This window comes from Caretta caretta, chromosome 2 (assembly GCF_965140235.1).
Source record: "Caretta caretta isolate rCarCar2 chromosome 2, rCarCar1.hap1, whole genome shotgun sequence".
Classification (NCBI taxonomy): domain Eukaryota; kingdom Metazoa; phylum Chordata; order Testudines; family Cheloniidae; genus Caretta; species Caretta caretta.
The window spans coordinates 226,049,781-226,074,188 of NC_134207.1; the positions used below are offsets into that span (position 1 = coordinate 226,049,781).

General features: G+C 40.4%; 1 protein-coding gene across 5 annotated transcripts in view; it reads right to left on the minus strand.

Annotated features, from left to right (window-relative positions):
• CDK14 (cyclin dependent kinase 14) overlaps window positions 1-24,408 on the minus strand; it is a 503,511-nt gene that overhangs the window by 351,001 nt on the left and 128,102 nt on the right. For 4 of the 5 annotated variants that reach the window (XM_048838104.2, XM_048838107.2, XM_048838105.2 and 1 more), the window contains one exon: window positions 8,077-8,322. In XM_048838104.2, coding sequence (XP_048694061.1) covers window positions 8,077-8,322 — 246 coding nt within the window. Of the gene's footprint in view, window positions 1-8,076; window positions 8,323-24,408 lie in introns of those variants that run through there. The other variant, XM_048838109.2, reaches the window with a different exon arrangement.

A 24,408-nucleotide genomic window follows, 5' to 3' on the forward strand; every position in this document is an offset into this window, starting at 1 on the left:
TTTCATTACCAAACCCCACACAGACTCTCGGGAGGTACACGTTTGTAGAGAGAACAGATCCTATTACATGCTAGAGTTAAATAGCTTAGGATCAAACCTGAAACAAAGCAGGCTATGAGGCAGTAAGTGACATGTAAATCTGTCCAAATCTATAAACCTCCTGTGCTCTGAGCTGCCCAGTCTTGGGGACAGTTGGGCTCAGTGTATGAGGGGTACAAAGAGAATCCGGTGCCCAAACTGCAGTTGCCAATGAGCTTTCCAACCCCCCCACCCCCAAGTTCTCCTAGGCATATCCCCATCCATGTTCCAATAGATGTGTACAAATTCATGGCTATTAAGGTCAAGGAATACTCGCTGCTCAGCTCCTGCAAGGGAGTCGGGCAGTCTTTGTAGGGTTTTCTTTTCCTCTCCTTTCCCAAATACTGAAAGGTATGTAGGAAAATCTTTGGATCAAAAACCATACCATCTCACCATGTCTCATTTCAGAACTACCATCCAGGCCAAGTTTCACATTCAGCCAGGAAGGGATATCTCCCACACAAAACTCAGAAGCTCCCTAGCCACCACAGTTGGATACCAGGAAGGATGGACTGATGGGATGGAGAGACCACAAAGGTGCTCCACACCCACCTGAATGGGAGAAGTAGGAAAGGGTTAAAGATGCATTTAGGATCAGCAGCCAAGACACAGCTGAAGGTTCCTTGCCCCAAACAGCTTGAGCCAAGCCACTGGCCCTTACTAACCACAGCTCTACATTCATGAGTTTTACATTTATTTATTTTTATAACGAAATCACATAATCAGACTGAAATATGAAATGGAAAATTGCCCACATAGAAGAGATTTCCACATTCAGAAAAAGTCTTAAACATTTTAAATACAGTACATTCTGCTTATTAGCAGCCCCTCGGTTGCCAGCAAAAAGTTGCTATTATCCAGCAATTGCTAACAAGCCAAGTTAGGTTTGTGAGGCAGCAGTCAGGGAAAGAAGTGCTGGGACATGCCTTTCCTGGCTGCAGTCCCACGAGCCTGCCTGCGGGCAGGGCAGAAGCAGTAAGAGGGGGACTGCAATTCCGATGCCAGGGCTTCCCAGAGGGAGCGAGGCTGCTGAGGGCCAATGGAGCTGCACGCTACCACTCCCTACACTCTCCAAGGGCTCATAACACATTGTTTATCCAACTTAACTTGATATGAATAAATAAACTACTACAATTAAAATCCTTTCCATAAACAACAAGGTGACAGAAAATTTGTATTTTTTTAATACCAAATGTATCAAAATAAGTGTTATTTAATCTGTGAACTAGGTATGCAGAGACAAGGTAATGAGGTAATACTGGACTTCTACTGGACCAACTGCTGTTGGTGAGAGAGACGAGCTTTCAAGTTTATACAGAGCTCAAGCTCTTACACATTACCTCACTCACCTTGTCTCTAATATCTTGGGATTAACATGGCTACTACACCACTGCACACAAACAGATACGCCTACAGTTTGGAAATGCATTGTAATTAATAGATCAATGACACAGACATTACAGGTTGCCCTTGTAAAGAAAAAGTGATTAGGTAAACCTAAAAAAGTCACCAGCTAGTGCAACATGAATAACACTTAAATATCTCTTAGTGCTGTCGATTACTCACAGTTAACTCATGCGATTAATTCAAAAAAATTAATCATGATTAAAAAATTAATCCCAATTAATCTCAGCTTTAATCACACTGTTAAACAATAGAAAACCAATTGCAATTTATTAAATATTTTGGATGTTTTTCTACATTTTCAAATATATTTATTTCAATTACAACACAGAATACAAAGTGTACACTACTCACTTTATATTATTTTTATTACAAATATTTGCACTCTAAAAATGATAAAAATAGTATTTTTCAACTCACCTCATACAAGTATCGTACTGCAATCTCTATCGTGAAAAACGCAACTTACAAATGTAGATTTTTTTTTGTTACATAACTGCACTCAAAAACAGAACAATGTAAAACTTTAGAGCCTACAAGTCTACTAAGTCCTACTTCTTGTTCAGCCAATCGCTAAGACAAACAAGTTTGTTTACATTTTTGGGAGATAATGCTGCCTGCTTTTTATTTACATCACCTGAAAGTGAGAACAGACATTCACATGGCACTTTTGTAGCCGGCATTGCAAGGTATTTACATGCTAAACATTCATATGCCCCTTCATGCGTTGGCCACCATTCCAGAGGACATGCTTCCATGCTGATGACTCTAAGAAAATAAATGTGTTAATTAAATTTGTGTCTGAACTCCTTGGGGGAGAATTCTAGGTCTCCTCCTCTGTTTTACCTGTATTCTGCCCTATATTTCACGTTATAGGGGTTTTGGATGATGTCCCAGTATGTTGTTCATTTTAAGAACACTTTCACTGCAGATTTGACAAAACGCAAAGAAGGTACCAATGTGAGATTTCTAAAGATAGCTACAGCACTCAACCCAAGATTTAAGAATCTGAAGTGCCTTCCAAAATCTGAGAGGGACGAGGTGTGGAGCATGCTTTCAGAAGTCTTAAAAGAGCAACACTCCTATGCAGAAACTATAGAACCTAAACCACCAAAAAAAAAAATCAACCTTCTGCTGGTGGCATCTGATTCAGATGATGAAAATGAACATGTTTCGGTCTGCACTGCTTTGGATCTTATTGAGCAGAACCCAGCATCAGCATGGACACATGTCCTCTGAGATGGTGGATAAAGCACGAAGGGACATATGAATCTTCAGTACATCTGGCACGTAAATGTCTTGCAACGCCGGCTACAACAGTGCCATACAAGCAACTGTTCACACTTTAAGGTAACATTGTAAATAAGAAGCAAGCAGCATTATCGCCTGCAAACATAAACAAACTTGTTTGTCTAGCAATTGGCTAAACAAGAAGTAGAACTGAGTGGACTTGCAGACTCTGAAATTTTATATTGTTTTATTTTTTGCAAGTAATTCTACATTTGTAAGTTCAACTTTCATGATAAATAGATTGCACTACAGTACTTGTATTAAGTGAACTGAAAAATACTATTTTTTATTTTTACAGTGCAAATATTTATAATAAAAAATAAATATAAAGTAAGTACTGCATACTTTGTATTCTGTGTTGTGACTGAAATCAATATACTTGAAAATGTGGAAAACATCCAAAAATATTTATATGAATAGTGTTCTATTATTAACAGCATGATTAATCGCACGATTAATTTTTTTAATCACTTGAGAGCCCTAATATCTATCAAGTAAATAACACCTCAGTTATTTTTTCCTATCCTACCATAAAGTCACTTGTCCGAAAAATAGCCTGGAACCCAAATTTGGCTGTCAAACAATAAAATAGGACTCAAATTTTCTTTTTAAAGCAAGATTATATAAATTAAACATTGCACTATATTGTATGTCCCCGAGACTGCTGATCTGAACTTCATTTTACAATCCTGGATGCTTCAACTGACCAGCGTGAACAATCTGAAATTGTGCCTCAGGTCCTAAGAAAGTATCAGTGAATGGCAGTTGTATTCCATACTCCGATTTGGGCAGGGGTGTACACTGAGAATCAGCTATGTGCCTGTGCTCCAAAATACAGTACGTGAACATGACAGTCTGAATGGAGCCAAAGAAACTTAGCAGAATACCACAACTTGCCTGACAGGTCTGCTTTCTTCTGCTATTCAGTGGTGGTTATATGAAACCTGAGGCAGGAGAACTCTTATTTTCAGCATCAGGTCAGATACACCGGTCACTCACTGCAGCCAAGATTTGTATGTGCACCTCACCAGCTTGTCCAGGTTACTGGAATAATTAAAGGGACAGTACCAACTTGAAAAATCACACCTCTCTCTATGAAAATGTTTTGTCTATAGTTCCAATTAGCACCTAATATTACAATAACTGAACAATTAGAGAAAAAATAAAACCCTTCTTTTCCCTCCAATTTGTTCTTTGTGCTTAATGGTTTTCATTGTTTCTCCCATATAGTTTTTACATTATTTGTACGACACTTTCACCCAGTTGTTACAGGGGAAAGAACACCATATTTTAAAAAGCATTTGACTGTAAAACCAAAGAAATTAGCAATGGCACTCTGGGAAAGGTGCACAATCGGACTACTTTGAATTCATTTTCCGAAACAGACTACCTTCATTTCAAGTTGATAGTGTCTCTTTATGTTTTGTCTGTATTAATGTTTTGGGTTGTCCTGAGCTGTTGGGCAATGAAGTTACCTAGCTGGCTACACGCATAATTTTAACATGCAGATTTGTCATGTCCAAAGGAGTAGCAGAAAATTAGAATTCCTGATGCCTGTCTGAATTATCTGTGTTTATCAAAGAGCATCAATCTCTTCCACTAGGAATTTTATTCAACAACAAGATTCAGTTTCTTTCCCAATAAATAATTCTGTAACTGCATGCAGGGACCTCTAATCTAGGTAACAGTATGTCTACACAGGATCTGCAGTATGCTTCCCAGAACACAAAAGCAAGCTCCCAGCTACTGTGTATAAATACTCAACATTTGAAGAATTAACCAAAATACTAGGTCATAGTTTTACATAATGAGTTCACATCTGTCAGATGATTTTAAAGTCTAAACATGTAAGCAAACAAAAAACAATTCATGCAACAACTTCTCACTTTATGCTACAGAACTAATTAACAACCTAGAACTTCTATACAGCTATGGAGAGGTGCAACATTAATTTAAATGATGCAAGTTGCTTAACAGCAAATCATTTCATTTCTGAATGGCAGAAACTGTGCCCAAGAACATACAATCCCAGATTTCACAAAATCCTCAGTGTACTATCTCTCAACAACAATAACAGAAGTTGCAGTGTGTACATTGAGAATATCCCACCTGCTGAGCAATTATTCTCCATTTGCTCTTCACCCAGCAACACAAAGCTGCCCTACAGCTGTTTCAGCTATTGTGACTGATTGAACTAGAGGCTAAAGTCCTAGAATATTCTAATGATGTCCTCTAAAGAAGTGGTGTGGTTAAACCTTGAGAATGTTTGTTATCTTTTGGGTTACCTCTATATTCTAGAATGTGAACTGATAGGAGACTGGAATTAAATGATCAGAGAATGACACATAGTTGTTTTGATGAGTGCTACAGAAGTGAAGGCATAGGCAGGCTTTAAGCTATGGTAGGAAAGAGGCAAAATGACAATTTTTGCCTAATGCAAAATAATTTGACATGCATTTTCAAAATACTAACCAGGGCAGAAAGTGGAAATTTTATTAAACAAAAGATGAAGATATTACTCATCTATTAAAGAATCCGTACATAAATGGAGGCTTACCAAAAAAGAGAGAGATAACTAGAACTGAAACAAAATTATAGCGATTATGACCTAGAGGGCATAACAAACTTGGCAGTGTGCTTCTCATAACTGAAATGCCAACTCAGATGGGTGTAATCTATATGCCAGAAGTATTTACAGACCCAGCAAGGTATAATTTGACAATGAGGAATCTGGTAGTGATTCTTTGACTAAAAATACAAGGAATAAGTAGTAGAGGAAATGATGATGGGTATCTGCGACAGAACACGAAGACTAGAAGAAAACAAGACCAAAAAACCTGTATCAACTCATGTTACTCAAAACCACAGCCTGTCATCTCCTAGGGAATCTAACCATGCAGACATGCATTGGGCAACAAGACAGCCAAACACGCATCAGAATTTTCCCAAATTACATATAAGTTGAGTGGACACAAGCCAGAGGAGAAACTATCCTGGATCTACTGAGAGGTGGGAAATATTTGAGAATTCAGCTCAGCCTCCCTTTTTACCACCTCCCACCACCACCACCCTTTCTTGCCCCAGAGAGACAGACAGACACACTCAAAAGGCGGCATAGCAGTGTCTGGCTAGCTGGGTTGGAGTTTGCTGGGGATTTCCCTGTATGGATGCCAGTGGCTCCTTTCCCACTTTCAATCAAGGCTGTTCCTCCAGCTCAAGGAATCCTCTTACTGGCCAGGAGGGAGGGAAGTGTGCATGCCCTCTCTCCTTGAGCTGAGCTGGGGGTGGATCAAAGGGGCCATTCAGTCTCTCTTGCTACTGCAACAAAATTTTCCTTTCATCCTACCTGTGCAGTGGAGGAGGGGCAGGGCTTAGGGAAAGCAATCAGTCCATAACCTTGGGATGTTTTGTTGGCATTTAATTACTGAACGTATGATTTACCATTGCACTCTCCCTCTGGGGGTGCGAGATGCCCTTTCTGGGGGTGCGAGACATGCCAGATTTTTTTAGAAGATAAATCATTGAAAACACAAATTAAGCACAGGCAGGTAAGTACAACTACTTTGTTTAATCAAGCCTATGTATTTATTAACATTATACTTTTTTTAACAATTACTGTAATATACAAACAAAAAATATATCTAGGTTTAAAGAACTGACCTACTTCAATGATTTTTTTTTATAAGTGGTGTGAGAACAGATTTTTATTTTGATAAGGGATGCGAGAACATATTTTGAGAACCAAAGGGGTGCAGGCTGCCGTAAATGTTAAGAACCACTGGGCTAGACAGCATATCCGGTTTGGTAGCCATTTTGACCTTGGGGTTTGCCACTCAGGACCAAATGTGGCTCGAGTCTAAGCAGAGTGCTACAGTTACCCATTCCACAAAGACTATGTACACTCCCCTCCATTCACATTCTTGTTTATTAAAGTTGCAGCCATTGTAATAAACTATTTTTATCTTGTGAGTCTCTTTTTCGGAATTCCATAGGCAAGAACAAGAGAAGTGACCAAAAGCTATATGGAAGCAGTACAATAAGAAATTGGTTCGTAGATGCAGCATGTAAGGGTATTTGAGTTAAGAAAAGAGGATTGTGGAAATGAAGAAATCAAGTATCTGATCCTAAAAATCCTTACACACATACTTAACTTTATTCTAGGGCTGTCAAGAGATTAAAAAATTAATCTGCGATTAATCGCATTGTTAAACAATAATAGAATACCATTTATTTAAATATTTTGGCTAAACATAGCTAAAGATAGTTCCTTTTAAAATATAACCTTTCCTACAAAGTACAGTCCCCTAAGGGCATGACATCTTATCTGTTAAATTCACATGGGTTAAACAAAGCTCAGCTCTAGAAAAGAGAATTTTGACATTTCTTCATAGAAACAGAATTTTCTCAAAATTCTGCCTGATCCAGAAAAGACAGCAGAAAAGAATCAATCTTTTAAATCACTTTCATGCCAACTAACTTTTGAAGTGTTCTTTGCATTCTCCTTGAATCTGTAATCTTTCTCTCAAAGGTCACACTATTATGGATTTATCCTATTACAGTAAAAAGAAGATACAATTTTTCAGTAATTTGTTAAGGTCTCTTGTGGGACACCTGTCTGGGCACTATTCATAAAAGACATGACATTTTATTTATCAACCTACTTTCAAAATATTACATCACATAAGGAAAACAAACATGATACTGCATTGATCAAATTCCTTTCATTTTTCTCCACATGCAGCATGGTTCTATCAGAAAACAGTAACCTTATTTTCACTTATATATTCCATTTAAAATACGAAGATTTTAAAAGGTACACAAAAAAGTCAAAATTGGCCCAAGATTCAGATTTAATAGAAATATACTTTTATAAAACCTAAGACCAAAATAAATGTGACTACATTGTTTGGGGGGTTTTGTGTTTGACTGACTTTCCAGGGAAAACAACTTTTCTTTGGAAATAAACATTCCCCTGCAAAGTTAGCAATCCAAATACTTCAACATTGTACTTGAGGATAAGACCCTAAAACTGAAATTGATTAGACACTGTCCATAAACAGTCCATAAACAGGTGAAACTAGCTGCCCAAGAGCTGAGAGAATTGTCAGATTAAACACAATATTACAGTGAAATGTAATTTAGATTTTTAGTAGCAACAGTAAACGGATTTTTCTTTTAAATGCATTAGTTTTAATCTGAGAGGAATGCTTTAAGAAGTGTTGAATTTCATTTACAAAGGTAAGAAACATATACCGTATTTATGCATTTGGTGTAGAAACTGGTAATATAGCCAGATGCACTTACAGAGCTGGGACTAGAATGTCGCCTGACTTTAGGAGATTCTTTCCCTGCTGACGTAGTTTTGAAGTTAATGCAAGCATTGTTCTCTGAATGGACCCTCTTCACTTGACTAGTTGGTTTCTCAAATGGATCAAAACTGCTCTGTGTCCTCTGAACTCTGACTTTTTTGTCCTCGGGAATTGTGTCCAGGGGTTTGATCACTGAGTCCATTCCCTGGCAGTTCCGTGTAGACATCTTTGTGACACATATCTGAAAAAAAAAAAATTACATGCACTGAATATAATGTATACACCTGAAATTAAAAGAGATGAAATTTCAAGTGTAACAAGAACACATTTTTTAAATACTGAAATTTTATAAAACGTGTATTTTTATACACACACCACACAAATATATATATACAAACACACAGATATATACACAAATAGGTATATCAGATGTACTACTTAAAGGGTAGAGGAAAAAAAGATAGAAAGGATAAGAAAGGAGGAAGCAACATACAGTTTGTACAATCATGTAAAATGACAAATTCAAAATAAATGTCTCAATAGAGGTCTATTTTATTTAAACTTTTGCAGGCTATTCTTTGTAACGGTGCCAGTCCACTTCATCCCACAGTCACTGGTATCTGCAACCAATATCGATTTCCATTTATTTAAAATTGGATGAGAGCGAACTTAAATAAATGATACCAGTTTACATACATACATTTGTGCTGCACTGCAAAGATTCAATACTAGTTTATAATTATTGTATTCTTTTAAAATAATGCTTATGCAGTATTATCACCACCACCATATGCCCCAGAAAATCAAATTAGTAAATCAATACCCAAGCACTGAAACATGAGAAACCTCAGCCTGACGACACACTAAAGCACAAAGATAAGAGTTCTCATTTGTTCTTGCCACAGGGTTGAACTATATTACCTATGTTTGTGACAGGGGGCTCTGATCCTGCAAACATTTAGGCACATATGTATCTTTTACACATTCAGGTAGCACCATTGTGATTACAGATTGCCAGCTCTAGTGATTTTACTATGAGTCTTGCAAAATTTGTGGTTTTGCTTGAAGCCCAGTTCCTGTACTCATGTAATTATATGACACAGTTTTGGGGGGTTTTTTTTGAAAGGTTAATTTTCTAACCCTTGTGGTTGCAAATAAAAGCTTGAAAATGGGATCCACTTTAAAAGCTCAAAAACCCAAAGGCACAGAAAAAGAAACCAAAACACAGTTTTGAAATATCTTGTGATTTTTAAATGTTTGGGGTTGGCAATACTGATTTAGTATCACTACAGATGTGTACAGTTAAGCAAGTGTATAAGTATTTGCAGGGCCCTTACTGATGATATTTTGAAAACTTGCTGAAGCATTACAAATTGGGTGTCACACCAGGGATCAGTTTTAGAGATGTGTTTGTGCAGGGCGCCTCCCTCACAGCTATAACTGTTACCAATGCAAACAAACATTTTCCAACAGCAAATCATTCTTCACAGTTCCCTTTATGGTTTGGTTGCTTGAAATCCAATTTACTTCGATTGTTCACTGACAGTAATACCCAGTAATGCCTTCATGCAGAAATAAAGGATACAATACAGAACAAACCAATCATACTCTTGAATATAACTACACTCCTCCATAAACACCAAGAAAACACAATGGTCCAAAGACTGCCTTCATCATTAAATATTACGTACACTGTACAGCACTATCTGAACTACCAGAGACAGGTTTAACTCTAATTAAAGGTACACGACTGATATTCCAATACAGGGATTACAAGTTTCATTTCTTACTTAAAAAGACAATCAACTAAAACTTCATCACTTTGAAAACTTGTCGCTGGTACCAAAGATTAGGAGCAGTGCCTGTTCATCCTAAGCCATACACACATTTTTGGGCAGATTTTGTCTTAATGGCTAAACTTTGGTATATCGTTACTACCACAAAGACCAAATAAACTGGTTGGTTTAGGAGTTAAGTGGGCTTCCCTTTTAAAATGCATTTCTGTTCCCCCTACCACTATGCCAGCCACAAATACACACACCACTTTAAACACTTAATATTGCTCTTTCTAGACATACACTGAAATCAGTGATGCTGGTGCACAACCCAAGATGTTTCTGACACAATAAATGCATGAGCTAAAGCTGAGGTTAAACAGCAATGTTAAATTTTGGTGCCATTAATGTTTTCCCAGTAAAATAAAATCAGTGAAGGAAAAAAATTTCTCAGCTTCCAAGATATTATGAACTCATGAATGAAAAACAAAACACAAAATAATAAAAAGGCTTCTAAAACACACGTGTCTTAATGAAATTGTTAAAGATCAGCAGTCGGCCATTAAACTTAAATATTTGCAATTCAGTGTAATGATGCTGTGATTACTGCATCTGCCTTACATGGAGTTTTGTTTACATGTTATGCTGAAGAACCTACTGCCCAGTTGCAGGCTCTAATATGGGTTAAGCACATATTACCTACAGAAAATACACAAAAAGAAAAGGACTTGTGGCACCTTAGAGATTAACAAATTTATTTGAGCATGAGCTTTCGTGAGCTACAGCTCACTTCATCGGATGCATCCGATGAAGTGAGCTGTAGCTCACAAAAGCTTATGCTCAAATAAATGTTAGTCTCTAAGGTGCCACAAGTCCTCCTTTTCTTTTTGCAAATACAGACTAACACGGCTGCTACTCTGAAACCAGAAAATACACAGGCAGCAGATGTGCTGCCATCTATTGTGTGTAAAAGCAGTAATGGTAATAGCTTCAAATTGACAGGTTTCAGAGTAACAGCCGTGTTAGTCTGTATTCGCAAAAAGAAAAGGAGTACTTGTGGCACCTTAGAGACTAACCAATTTATTTGAGCATGAGCTTTCGTGAGCTACAGCTCACTTCATCGGATGCATACCGTGGAAACTGCAGAAGACATTATATACACAGAGACCATGAAACAATACCTCCTCCCACCCCACTCTCCTGCTGGTAATAGCTTATCTAAAGTGATCATCAAGTTGGGCCATTTCCAGCACAAATCCAGGTTCTCACTCTCTCACCCCCCTCCAAAAACCACACACACAAACTCACTCTCCTGCTGGTAATAGCTTATCCAAAGCGACCACTCTCCTTACAATGTGTATGAAAATCAAGGTGGGCCATTTCCAGCACAAATCCAGGTTTTCTCACCCCCCACCCCCATACACACACAAACTCACTCTCCTGCTGGTAATAGCTTATCTAAAGTGATCATCAAGTTGGGCCATTTCCAGCACAAATCCAGGTTTTCTCACCCTCCGCGCCCCCCCCCCCCCCACTATTACCAGCAGGAGAGTGAGTTTCTGTGTGTGGTTTTTGGAGGGGGGTGAGGGAGTGAGAGAACCTGGATTTGTGCAGGAAATGGCCCACCTTGATTATCATACACATTGTGAAGAGAGTGGTCACTTTGGATGGGCTATTACCAGCAGGAGAGTGAGTTTGGGGGGGGGGGGCGGAGGGTGAGAAAACCTGGATTTGTGCTGGAAATAGCCCAACTTGATGATCACTTTAGATAAGCTATTACCAGCAGGAGAGTGGGGTGGGAGGAGGTATTGTTTCATGGTCTCTGTGTGTATATAATGTCTTCTGCAGTTTCCACGGTATGCATCTGATGAAGTGAGCTGTAGCTCACGAAAGCTCATACTCAAATAAATTGGTTAGTCTCTAAGGTGCCACAAGTACTCCTTTTCTTTTAGCTTCAAATTGAATATGTCTTAGAGGGCACTCCTTCACTTCTAGGTCACTAGTTTGAATCTAGACTAGGTTAAAATCCACCCAAAGAGATTACCATCTGGAGGTCGATGTAAAATGCCCAAGTCACAAAATCCACCGTCAAAATTTGCTCCAAGTGGTCACCTTCTTGGAGGTTCTGCAGCTCAAGAAATGAATGGAAATGCAGATTGAACACCACTCACAGAAGTGCCCCTTTCCAGGAGCAGAAGCTGTGGGAAGATGGACAAGCCTGGACTGCTACTGCCTCTGCTCTGCCTGTACTGTGAACAAAGTACATCACTCACTAGTTCTGTCAAAAATCCATTCACAGACTCTTTAAATCTACTTCCTCAGCAAATTTAATGGCAATAGATATATTTTCTCTTTCCTGGGCACATGTAAGTGTTATACATGCACATCAAGTGAGCATGAGCTACGGGATACTGAAATCCTCCGGAATCTGAACTAACTAAGCATTTGAGGGACCCCCAGAACTTTCTATTCATAACTTTTCATATGCCAGAATTCTGTCATTTTCAAATGGGTGTGTTTCATCTGTTTGACCTGTTTTCCTCATGAAACTCTAAAAAGGAATGCTTTTTGACCAAACAGGTGGATTGAACAACACTCATACATTCTTCCCCATCTATTGTGAGAAAAAGAATTTAGGACTAAAAATCTACCCTTTGCTAAATCTGAAGTTTGAAATGTCAGCACTGAGCCATTGGTTAGTCTCTAAGGTGCCACAAGTACTCCTTTTCTTTTTGCTTACATGAGGTATGGCTTATTGTACTATTTTGGGGGTCTTTTTTCTGCACATGAAAGAGTCTTCATTTTATCTAAGAAGTCAGCAGAGGATGCCTGGCACTGTACACAAAGTACAGTGTGAGACAAACTAAAACAAAATTCAGATTTGAAAGTAGCTGTCTTTTCCTTACATAGCATAAGAAATACTTTTGTCATTTCTTCATATATATTCTTATATTTTGGCCACTCAAAAGGCTGTCAGAAATACATGCATGGCTATATAAACCTGGTTTTGGACCAAGTAATCTAACTGAGAGGTTCTGAAACAGAGGTCAGTAGACCTTTAGTGGTCTGAGACATACTTGCTGGTGGTCTGGAGCTGGCTGGCCTCTGTCTTACTTCCAGCAGTTTATTTGCATTACAGAGGAAGGATGATTTTACGGTTAAGACACTGGACTGGGTCTTAGAAGATGGGGACTCTATTTCAGCACTGTCACAGATTTCCTGTGGGATCTTGGGAGCAAGTCACACGATCTCTGTGCATCCATTTCCCATCTGTAAAACAGGAACCATAATCCTAATCGCTGCTGATGCTAAGATTGGTGGAATGGTAGATAATGAAAAGGGACAGGACAGTCACATGGATCACTTTGTAAACTGGGCCCGTTCAAACAAAATGTGTTTTAATACAGCCAAAATGCAAAGTTGTACATCTGGGAACAAAGTATGGAGGCCAGACCTGAAAAACAGGGGACTATATCTGGGAAAATAGGTGACTGAAAAAGATTGAGGGTCAAAGTGGATTAACAATTTACCATGAGCTCCCAGAGTGACCCTTGGGTAAAAAACAGCCAATGTGATTCTTGGATGTAGAAACAGGGAAATGAGTAGGAGTAGAGAGGTAATTTTACCTCTGTACATGGCATTGGTGAGATCAATTGTAGAATATAATGTCCAGTTCTGATGTCCATATTTTAAGAAGGATGTTGAAAAACTGGAGAAAGTGCAGAAGAAAGCCATAAAAATTATTCAAAGGCTGGAGAAAAGTCCTTACAATGAGTGATTTAAAGGGCTCAATTTGTTTAGTTTATCAAACAGAAGATTGAGAATTAACTTGATTAGTGTATGAATACCTTCACAGGGAAAAAATACTGGGTATTAGAGGGCTCTTTAAACTAGTGGAGAAAGGCATAACAAGGACCAATGGCTGGAAGCTTAAGCCAGGCAAATTCAAATCGGAAATAACTCACAAATGTTTAACAGAGCGAGTAAGTAACCACTGGAAAAACTACCAAGGGAAGTGGTGCATTCTCCAGTGCTTGATGTCTTCAGAACAGGATTGGATGCCTTTCCGGAAGAAATGCTTTAGTCAGCCACAAGTTATTGGACTGAATACTGGGTAACTGGGTGAAATGTAATGGCATGTGTTATGCAGCTAGTCAGACTAGATGATCTAGTAGTCCCTTCTGGTCTTCAGCTCTATGAATATATGAATACAGTGCAATGGGGCTGTCAAGGTTCCTCCCCCACTCTGAACTCTAGGGTACAGATGTGGGGACCTGCATGAAAAAACCCCCTAAGCTTATCTTTACCAGCTTAGGTCAAAACTTCCCCCAGGTACAAAATATTACACCCGTTATCCTTGGAATGGCCGCTACCACCACCAAACTAATACTGGTTACTGGGGGAGAGCTGTTTGGACGCGTCTTTCCCCCCAAAATACTTCCCCAAAACCTTGCGCCCCACTTCCTGGACAAGGTTTGGTAAAAAGCCTCACCAATTTGCCTAGGTGACTACAGACCCAGACCCTTGGATCTTAAGAACAATGAACAATCCTCCCAACACTTGCACCCCCCCTTTCCTGGGAAATGTTGGATAAAAAGCCTCACCAATTTGCATAGGTGACCACAGACCCAAACCCTTGGATCTGAGAACAATGAAAAAGCATTCAGTTTTTACAAGAAGACTTTTAATAAAAATAGAAGTAAATAGAAATAAAGAAATCCCCCCTGTAAAATCAGGATGGTAGATATCTTACAGGGTAATTAGATTCAAAAACATAGAGAACCCCTCTAGGCAAAACCTTAAGTTACAAAAAAAGTACACAGACAGAAATAGTTATTCTATTCAGCACAATGCTTTTCTCAGCCATTTAAAGGAATCATAATCTAACACATACCTAGCTAGATTACTTACTAAAAGTTCTAAGACTCCATTCCTGTTCTGTCTCTGGCAAGAGCAGCACACAGACCGACCCTTTGTTCCTCTCCCTCCTCCCAGCTTTTGAAAGTATCTTGTCTCCTCATTGGTCATTTTGGTCAGGTGCCAGCGAGGTTACCTTTAGCTTCTTAACCCTTTACAGGTGAGAGGAGCTTTCCCCTGGCCAGGAGGGATTTCAAAGGGGTTTACCCTTCCCTTTATCTTTATGACAGGGGCCTTAATCTCAGTTGGGAATTCTAGGTGCTACCATAATACAAAACGACCACCACATTAAAAACAACTTAAAATCCACACACTTCTCTATTACTGCTTTTTCATATAAGCATTTGCTATAGTTCACACTCAAAAACAGCTACAATTATTTGGTGTAGCAGAATCGGTGCTGATTCTTCAGTATGGGCAAAAGGTGTTTTAAGCCCCAATTTGCCCTTCTATGCCTTAGAAGTTAGCTCTGGTGCAGCTACACTAATTGCTGGCTACCAGTTGCTGAGTTAGGGCTTTTCTAAGTGTACACAAGACCACAGGAACATTTCGTAAGTGCAAATGGGAGAAAGTTGTTCACAAGACAGCCTGTGTATTAAATGTGGCCCTCACTATGAAAAAGTTTCAGAAACTTTGATCTAACAAACAATATCACAGTTAAGGCATTAAACTATTGAAACAATCAGCACTCAGACTAATGTAGTAGCAGAATGGTCATTTTTCTTCATTTTACTTATTGCTTGTATTTAAAGGGTAACGTCCACTTTTAAAAGTGATTTTTCTATTCAGTAGCCTTTACCAAGGCTAGGGCAAGTGCTCATCCTAGGTGATGGGCTTGGCTTCCTTCACCTCTCTCACTTTCTCATCCCTTCACTGAATCACACTTATACTGAATCTTTGTGTGGCAGTGTCCCTGTCTGCTAACTATGGCTCCTCTAGCAAGTCCCACTGGGCATGGCCCCTGCTGGAGACTTCCTTTCAGGAGATGTAACCAGTAGCTGATTAAACTGATTCAAAACAGCGCTCTCAAAGCCTTTTTATTGCTTATTCATCCAAAAGGTAAATAAGTAGAGAAAAGGGTTGGCATGCCTCAGCCTAGGACTTCCCCCTGCTTTCAAATCTCTGTGAGAGATTTGTGTTGAAGAGAACAAAAAGAGAGAGAAAAAAGGGGCGGATTAAAGGAATGTGTCTGCTACCTGAAATCCTTAGCAAAGGAATCTTGCTCCAGCACCTGTCTGCATGGTGCACTTTTCTTTACTTTTGAGACAAGTGGAGGTGAGTAGATTTCTGTAGTGAACTGAAACATTTAACAAACTAATCTCAACATTAATTTAGCTACTTCACACTTTATTTTAAATTTATGAACTGAAAAGGTAACGCCCATGATACTTTTAGTATCCTGAATGTGTTATTTTTCCAATAAAATTAAAGAATTATTACACTCAAAGCCAGACAGTAAGAAAAAAGTGCTTAAAATTGAACAATTTCATTGAATGCCTGCCAGATTTTAGAGTTATAGAAACTAACATTATTCCCTATGATTTTCACACCTGCTGATCCACATTTCAGAAACATATAGTACTGAATACTCAGGTGTAACAAAGCAGTACCCAGCAGACTCGAGGTGGGAACAGGGGACCCCAAAAGTGGCTTTCCAGCCCTCTTTTGTCCCACTCCTCCAATCCCAGGAACAATTGGGTGATGGCCCCAGCACAAGTTATAGGAGACTCAGAACTGTTCGAATTGGAATACGGCAGCTGTTACAAATCTGCAAGTTTGCTGTTATATCCACAAAGACCTCTGGAGCACAATCCACTCTGGTCACACCTCCTCACATACCAGTGCATGGGACATACCAGAACTATGACATTGGTGTGGAGCCAGCTTTCCACCCTTTTGGGATTACCCCATGCTGAAATACTGCAAATGGCAGTCAGGGCTCAATTCTTCAATTTGCTGAGCCCTCTAGATGCACTTCAGCAAAGCGCTTAGGCATGTGCTTAATTTTCAGCATGTGAAAAACCCAATTAAAGTCAATGGAACCATGTATGAGCTTAAAAATAAGCTTGTGCTTAAGTGCTCAGCACCTTACAGGATGAGTGCTTAGTAGGAATGAGGATTCAGCCTATAATGTTCAGTCAACAACTAGCTCCATATCTGGGACTACTTTTTTTTTTTTTAAGTATTCTATTACCCTTGAAATCCATGCATTCAATTAATATTCATTATGGTCCTGAATGTCCCCTTGATACTTTGCCTGTCTATCTAGGTACTTGGTAAAGGAGATAAATTCCATTGTTACAAGACAGGTTTCAGAGTGGTAGCCGTGTTAGTCTGTATCAGCAAAGACAACGAGGAGTCCATGTGGCACCTTAGAGACTAACAAATTTATCTGGGCATAAGCTTTCATGGGCTAAAACCCACTTCATCAGATTCATGGAGTGAAAAATACAGTAAGCAGTATATATATACAGCACATGAAAAGATGGGAGTTGTCTTACCAAGTGGGGGGGGTCAAAGTTAATGAGGCCAATTCAATTAAGGTGGAAGTGGCCTATTCTCAACAGTTGACAAGAAGGGATGAATACCAAGAGAGGAAAAATTACTTTTGTAGTGCTAAAGAGGCAAATGCAATCAAGGTGGACATGGGCTATTTCCAACAGTTGACAAGAATGTGTGCGTATCAGCAGAGGGAAAATTACTACAAAAAGTAATCAAGACAATCTATTTGCATGTGAATTTCAAAGAGATATACAAGACCAGCAATCATTAACCCATTTATTTGTAGTAACAGATCAAGGGAGATGCTAAGTGTATTTGTCTGTGTTTACCTATATCCTGTTAGAAGTTTAACATGTAACCAGATTAGCTTGTAGATGCTAATGTCCTTTCAGGTCTTAATTGTTTTCTATTATGCATGCAGATGGTTCAGTTAACCTTAAGATCAAAGATGTAAGATACTGTGGGAAACTAATATTATCTATATTCGCAAAAAGAAAAGGAGTACTAGTGGCACCTTAGAGACTAACTAATTTATTTGAGCATGAAACCTGTCATTATCTATATTTCAGAGTAACAGCCGTGTTAGTCTGTATTCGCAAAAAGAAAAGGAGTACTTGTGGCACCTTAGAGACTAACCAATTTATTTGAGCATGAGCTTTCGTGAGCTACAGCTCACTTCATCGGATGCATTATCTATATTGTCTTCCATTTAATTATCTATGCTAAAATAAGTACTGGCTAATTACGTTATGTGAATAAATGACCTCTCAGGTCTGCTTAAATTTCGACAGGGAAGGGCTAAGCAATAAGAGTGAATTCTCATGGAAGAATCTGAACAGATTCTATACCTGAACTGCCTATTGGACTCTAACCTTTTAAATTGGTTCCAGAAAGATTTAAATCAGCAGCCTTACCATCTCTATGAAACTTGTACGGGGAGACTTTGGAAAACCAGTAAAGTGCCTGAAACCACTATGGCTTATTGCTAAAAGCAGCCAAGTCAGCAGGCTGTAAATTAGCCAAATCAGCAGGCTTAGTTTAACCAAGGCAGGAGGGGAAGGGGGTTTTTGGGTACCACAGAAAGGGCAGCTTGACCCCGCATCCTTCCTGATAAGAATTGTGTTGAAGTTGCTGATACATGCATCTTAGAAGAGCAGGATGTGCCCCAGGAATGTCTATCGGGACCTCAAGGCTGCAAACCCACCCCTGGTTAGATCGATAATCAGAAGGAGCCTCTTGCTTGCCCATTGGAAATGGTTGCTTAACAAGTTTTCTTTAAGGGACATGTCATTCTATTACTAATGTATAAATAAGGGGGAAAAGTTTGAGGTGGGAGGACTCTTCAGGACTGGACTCTCCCTCTGGATGCATCTTGTGTTCCCCACTAGCAGATGGGCTGCTGTTGTGCCACTCGAGAGCCTCGCTCAGCTTTGGTAATTATCAAGGGTTGAGGGTGCTTTACTAACCTGTTGCAGGCATGTATATTAGTGCTTGAGACTAAATAAAGTTTGGCTTTAAGTGAAAGCACTCGTGTTGTCCTGTTTGTAGCAGCCATCTATCGGTCTCCCGATTTATTTCCTGACACCACCTCGCACAGAGTAAAAGTTACCAAGAGCTTTGGGTTGAAAGAATCCTGGGTAATAAAACTGACCTCGGGACTTTACACTTATCTGTATGTATATTGATCATTTAACCACTGCAACGCTCTTATTACTTTTTTCCTTTTATTATTAAGCCTTTAATCTTTTAGTTATTAAAGGATTGGCATCCCTGTGATTATTGGGTAAGATCTGAGACTCATATTGACCTTGGGATCAGTCCTTTGGGATTGGCAAACCTCACATATGGTGAATCTGGTTTTCAGGAACCTCTCACTATATTAGATTGAGCTGCCTAGATGGGAGCAAGGGCTGGAATGCTTAAAGGGGACTGTATTTTACTTTTTGGTAACCACTGTGGTATTGCAGAAGCTGTTTTGTTACTGGCTTGGTGAATCTAATTATAGAATAACCTACCAGTTTGACGGACTGTTTGCCCTATTCTTTGCAGTCTGACCTGAGTATAGCATTCTCCGTGTGGCCCATCCAGGCACCCGGTCACATTAAGAATTGCTCATGTAAGCAAGATCTGAAGGATCAGACTTAAGTTTTAACAAGAGGCACCCATTTTTCCAGGGGACCCTCAATTGGCCAGGGCCCCTGAGCTAACCTTCCACTGGTTAAACATCACAAGCAGCTGCAAAACCAGATGTGCCATAAGGTTCTACAAACACATCTTACATTTTGGGAAAACATGTCATATTCTGTTTTGATTGCTCACATGAAATATTATAAACAAAGTTGAAATTAACCCATTTTCCTCATCCAATAAACACAAAGTTTTAAGAAATTATGCCAAATAGTCTTCTCAGTTTGGTTGCGTCTTCCTCTTTAAATTTCTGATCACTGGCCTGAGTAAAATGGGTTCTGTTTAACTATTTCCCATTCTAATTTGTAGATCCTGAAGATTTGGATAGTGCAGATAATACTTGAATAAGCACACAGAGGACTGGATGTGTATCCAAATTGAAACTTTTGAAGCTTCCTATTTCTACTCTGTTCCTGGATAGGGGCTATGAAAGAACATAGTTAGGGGATCTGAGTTCTGTTTTCTCACCGGGGGGGGGGGGGGGGGGGGAAGAGGATCATTGAATAGCTTCGAGGAAAATCATTTAATCTGTGTTGTTGAGGTTTTTTGTCCTTCAACTATAAAATGGGGACAATGATAATTCCACTACACAAATAAAACGGTAAAGACTAATTCATTAATTTTGTGAAACATCCAAAGAGTTTCTCAAATTAAATAGGATAATGAAATATTTGTGAAGTTAGGGCCATCTCCCATGAAGTATCACAACAAGAAGAAGTTACCTTGTGCAATAATGATGGTTCTTTGAGATGTGTATCCCTATGGATGCTCCTCTGTAGGTTTGCCTGCGTCCCTGTGCTGCTGATCAGAGAACTTTGATAGCAGCCTGTCCAAACCACGCATGCGCTGCTCCCTGCCTGCCACGAGGCTAACCAGCCCACATGGGCAATCCCTCCTCAGTTCCTTCTCTACTACAGTTTCAACTACTAGAACTTCAAAGTAGAGGGGAGGTCAAGGAGAACCCATAAGGGGACACATCTCAAAGAACCATCATTACTGCACATCATCTTCTTCCAGTGTCCCTATGGGTTCTCCAGTGTAGGTGATTCCCGAGCAGATTCCTGAGGCTGGGGCTTCAGAGTTAAGTCTGTTACAGATGATAGCACTGTGTCACCAAATCTGACATCTGCAGCGGAGTCCCCGAGGATGGCATAATGTTCTGCAACGGTATGTGCAGATACCCAGGTAGCTGCTCTGCAAATTTCTGATATGACAATACCCTTTGGGAAGGTGACGGAAGAAGAGACCAATCTCAGAGTGTGTGTATACTGAAGATGGAGGGATGCACCATTACACATCTAGCAGAGCTTGACACAGCTTGAGGCCTATTTGGAGAATCTTTGAGCTGAAATCGCTGTATCGTTTGATCTGCAACAAAAAGGAAGTGTCTCGGAGATTTTCTGAAAGCTCTTGTTCTGTCCAAATAGAAGGCCAAGGCTCTCCTCATGTCCAGCGTATGGAGGATGGCTTCCCTATTATCCTGATGAGGTTTAGGATAAAAGGTTGGAAGTTGAATAAGCTGATTTATAGAAAAGCGGAATTCATTTTTGGGAGCAAACTTCAGACATGGTCTAAGAGTGACTTTGCCAGGGAAGAACACAGTGAAGCAGGGGGTCCGTCATCATATCTCCCCTATCCTTCTTGCTGAGATAATGGTGATCAGGAACACTGTCTTCATTGAAAGGTGAGTTAACGAACAAGTGGCCATGGGATTCAAATGGTGGTCTAGTCAGTCTTTTTACCACCATGTTGAGATCCCATTGAAAAATAGGAAGTCTGGGTTGGGGAAGGAGATTTGCTATGCCTTTGAGAAAACTCTTCATGGTCTGATGAGAAAAAATGGAATATCTTTCTACCTGCTGGTGGAAGGTTGCAATTGCTGCTAAGTGAACCTTTAGCAAGCTGATAGACACCCAATTTCTTGAGAATCAATAGGTAGTCCAGGATTACCAGTAGTGTGGTTGCATTCAGGGTGATGCCTTTGGGCTGACATCAGATTTGACATCTCTTCCATTTTTGTAGGTCGGTATGACAAGTAGCTCCTTTTCTACTGTGTAATAACACCCCCTGTACCTCCTCAGAGCAAGATGTCTCTGTGTGCTGGAACCACAAAGCAGCCAGGTTTTGAGTGGCAGAATCCATAGGTTGGGATGGAGAGTGCATCCCTCGTTCTGCGATAGCAGGTATGGAATGATTGGAAGAGTCATCAGTGGACATAGCATCAGCTGTGACAGGTAAGGGTACCATGTCTGCCTGGGCCAGGTGGGAGCAATCAGAATGTTTTCTCTCTCTCTTTTCACTTTCTACAGGACTTTCAGAATTAGAGGAAATGAGGGGAAAGCATAAAGACGACCTTGTCCCATCGGAAGAGGAGAACTTCCCCCATGGAGTATCATCCAATCCCCACTCCAGAGCAGTACTGAGGACATTTCTTGTTCCAGTAAGTAGCAAACAGGTACTGTCAGTTCTCCACATTTCTGGAATATGTCGTGTAGGATCATCAAATCTATTTCCCAACTGTGGTCAAGTGGGAATTTGTGGCTGAGGTTGTCTGCTGTTGTGTTGTGTACTCCTGGCAAATAGGCCACTGATATTAAGACATTGTGGGAAATGCACCAGTTCCATAGCTTTAGTGCTTCCAGGCACAGGAAGTGTGATCTGGTACCTCCTTGATGGTTTATGTAATACATACAGGCCACATTGTCCGTCATGACTTTTGTGTGCCTGTCCTTGATCATTGGGAGGAAATAAACACACGCATTTCTGACCACTCTGAGTTCAAGCAGTTGATGTGAAGGCACGTCTTGGATAGTGACGATTTCCCCTGCACCGTGAGCCCATTGAGATGCACATCCCATCCTATGAGGGATGCATTGGTAGTCAGGAGTAACAATGGGGGAGGTCAAACAAATCAGATTTCCTTACATACGTTACACTGGGTCTTTCCACCAGTCCAAGGATTACTTGGAGGCATCTCCTGTGTAGTCTGACATGAGCTATGACGCATGTGCCCTTGGCTATATACCTCAGGAGTTCGAGGCAGTGTCCGGCTGAAATTTGGGGGCTAGATTGTACTGTCTCTAACAGAGTGGAGAGGCTGAGGAATCTGTGATGAAGGAGGAGCGCCTTCACCTGAATGGAGTCACGGTCGGCTCCTATGAATTCTAGTCTTTGTACGGGTGTTAATGTCGAATTTTGCACATTGATTTGTAGGCCCAGATTCTGGAACAGGTTCAGTGTAGTCTGGGTGACTCACTGGGCTTCAGCGAAAGAGTGTGCCCTGAGAAAGCAATCATCAAGGTAAGGATAAATCATGATGCCCTGAGAGAGTAAGTGGTCCACCACTACCAACAGAACCTTGGAGAACATCCTGGGGACTGACAAGAGGCCGAAAGGGAGTACTCTGGATTGGTAGTTGTATTGGCCCAGCATGAATCTCAGATAATGTCTGTGACTTGGTAGGATGGAAATGCAGATATACGCATCTTGGAGGTTGCGGGCCGAGAACCAAAATTCCTTTCTCTAATGCTGGAATAATAATCAATAGGGTAACCATCTTGAAACTTCTGCACCTTGATAGAGCTACTGAGCACTCTGAGGTCCAATATGGGTCTCCAACCTCCCTTTTTCATTGGTATTAGGAAGTAGCAAGAGTAGAAGCCTTTGCCTCTTAGGTGCCCACGCATAGGCTCTATGGCTTCTATACCGAAGAGATGGTTTACCTCCTGGCCTAACCTTGTGAGAAGCGTCCTTTAAGGGGAAGGATTTTTGAGAGGAATAGGAAGGAGACATCAATGGCATATCCACCCTGGATTATCACCAACACCCATTTGTCGGGGGTTATCTGTTCCTGGGTGCTGCAGAACAGTTGACTGTCTCCGAAGGGATGGGTGGGGTTTTCCAGCATGAGAGGACAAGGAGAATGTTCTACGGTACCTTGACCAACCTGTCAAAACTGCCACTTTGAGGTGGAGGACTGAAAGGAAGTTGGTTGGGATCCCAACTGCTTTTGCCTGGGGAATCTAGGCTTCTTCCTCTGCAGCTTGTAAGATCTTTGTGACAAGTACTGAGATGTGTATTGTGATGAGCGGGACTTCAGTGGTGGCTGAGGACTGTACTTTCTTTTGTAGGCAGGAGTATAAATCCTGAGGGATCAAAAGAGTTACCCTAGAATCCTTCAATGTGTGAAGGGATGCGACTGTCTTCTCAGCACATAACTTCATCCCTTCAAAAGGAAGATCTTCCACTGTAGTTTGGACTTCTTTAGCGAAGCCAGATAAGTGAAGCCACAAAGCCTGTCTCCCCACAATGGTCATGGAAATCAAGCATGCCACCATGTCAGCTGCATCTAGCACGGACTGGAGGGACATTTTAGCCACCACCTAGCCCTTGTTGACTATGGCCTTGAATTAACCCTTGTGAGAATCAGGAAGTTGCTCAATAAATAAACCAAGTTTTGTGTAGTCACGTTTTACCAACAAGGCTTGATAGTTTGCTACGTGGAACTGGAGAGTAGCTAAGGAATATACCTTCCTGCCGAACAGATCTAAATGTTTCCAGTCCCAGTCAAAAGGAACTGATTGTACACGCAGTTAACTCTAGGGGCCGCCAGCACCAATGATCAAATTGGGAGGCAGGTGGGAAAAGAGAAATTCCATGTCCTTTGCTGGCACGTAATATGGCCAAATAAAAATACAAACCAAGTAACAAAGAAAAACCTTCAATGGAAGCTAAAATGAGCAATTCTAAAAAGAGTTAATGATCCTCAAATGGACACCTCTGTCTCTAGCCAGGGGTGGTTGAGAAGGAACTGAGGAGGGTCACCCATGTGTGCTAACTAGCCTCATGGCAGACAGGGAGCAGCACATGCAGGACTGACTACTACCAGAGTTCTCCGATCAGCAACTCACGGACGCAGACACACCTACAGTGGAGCACCCATAGGG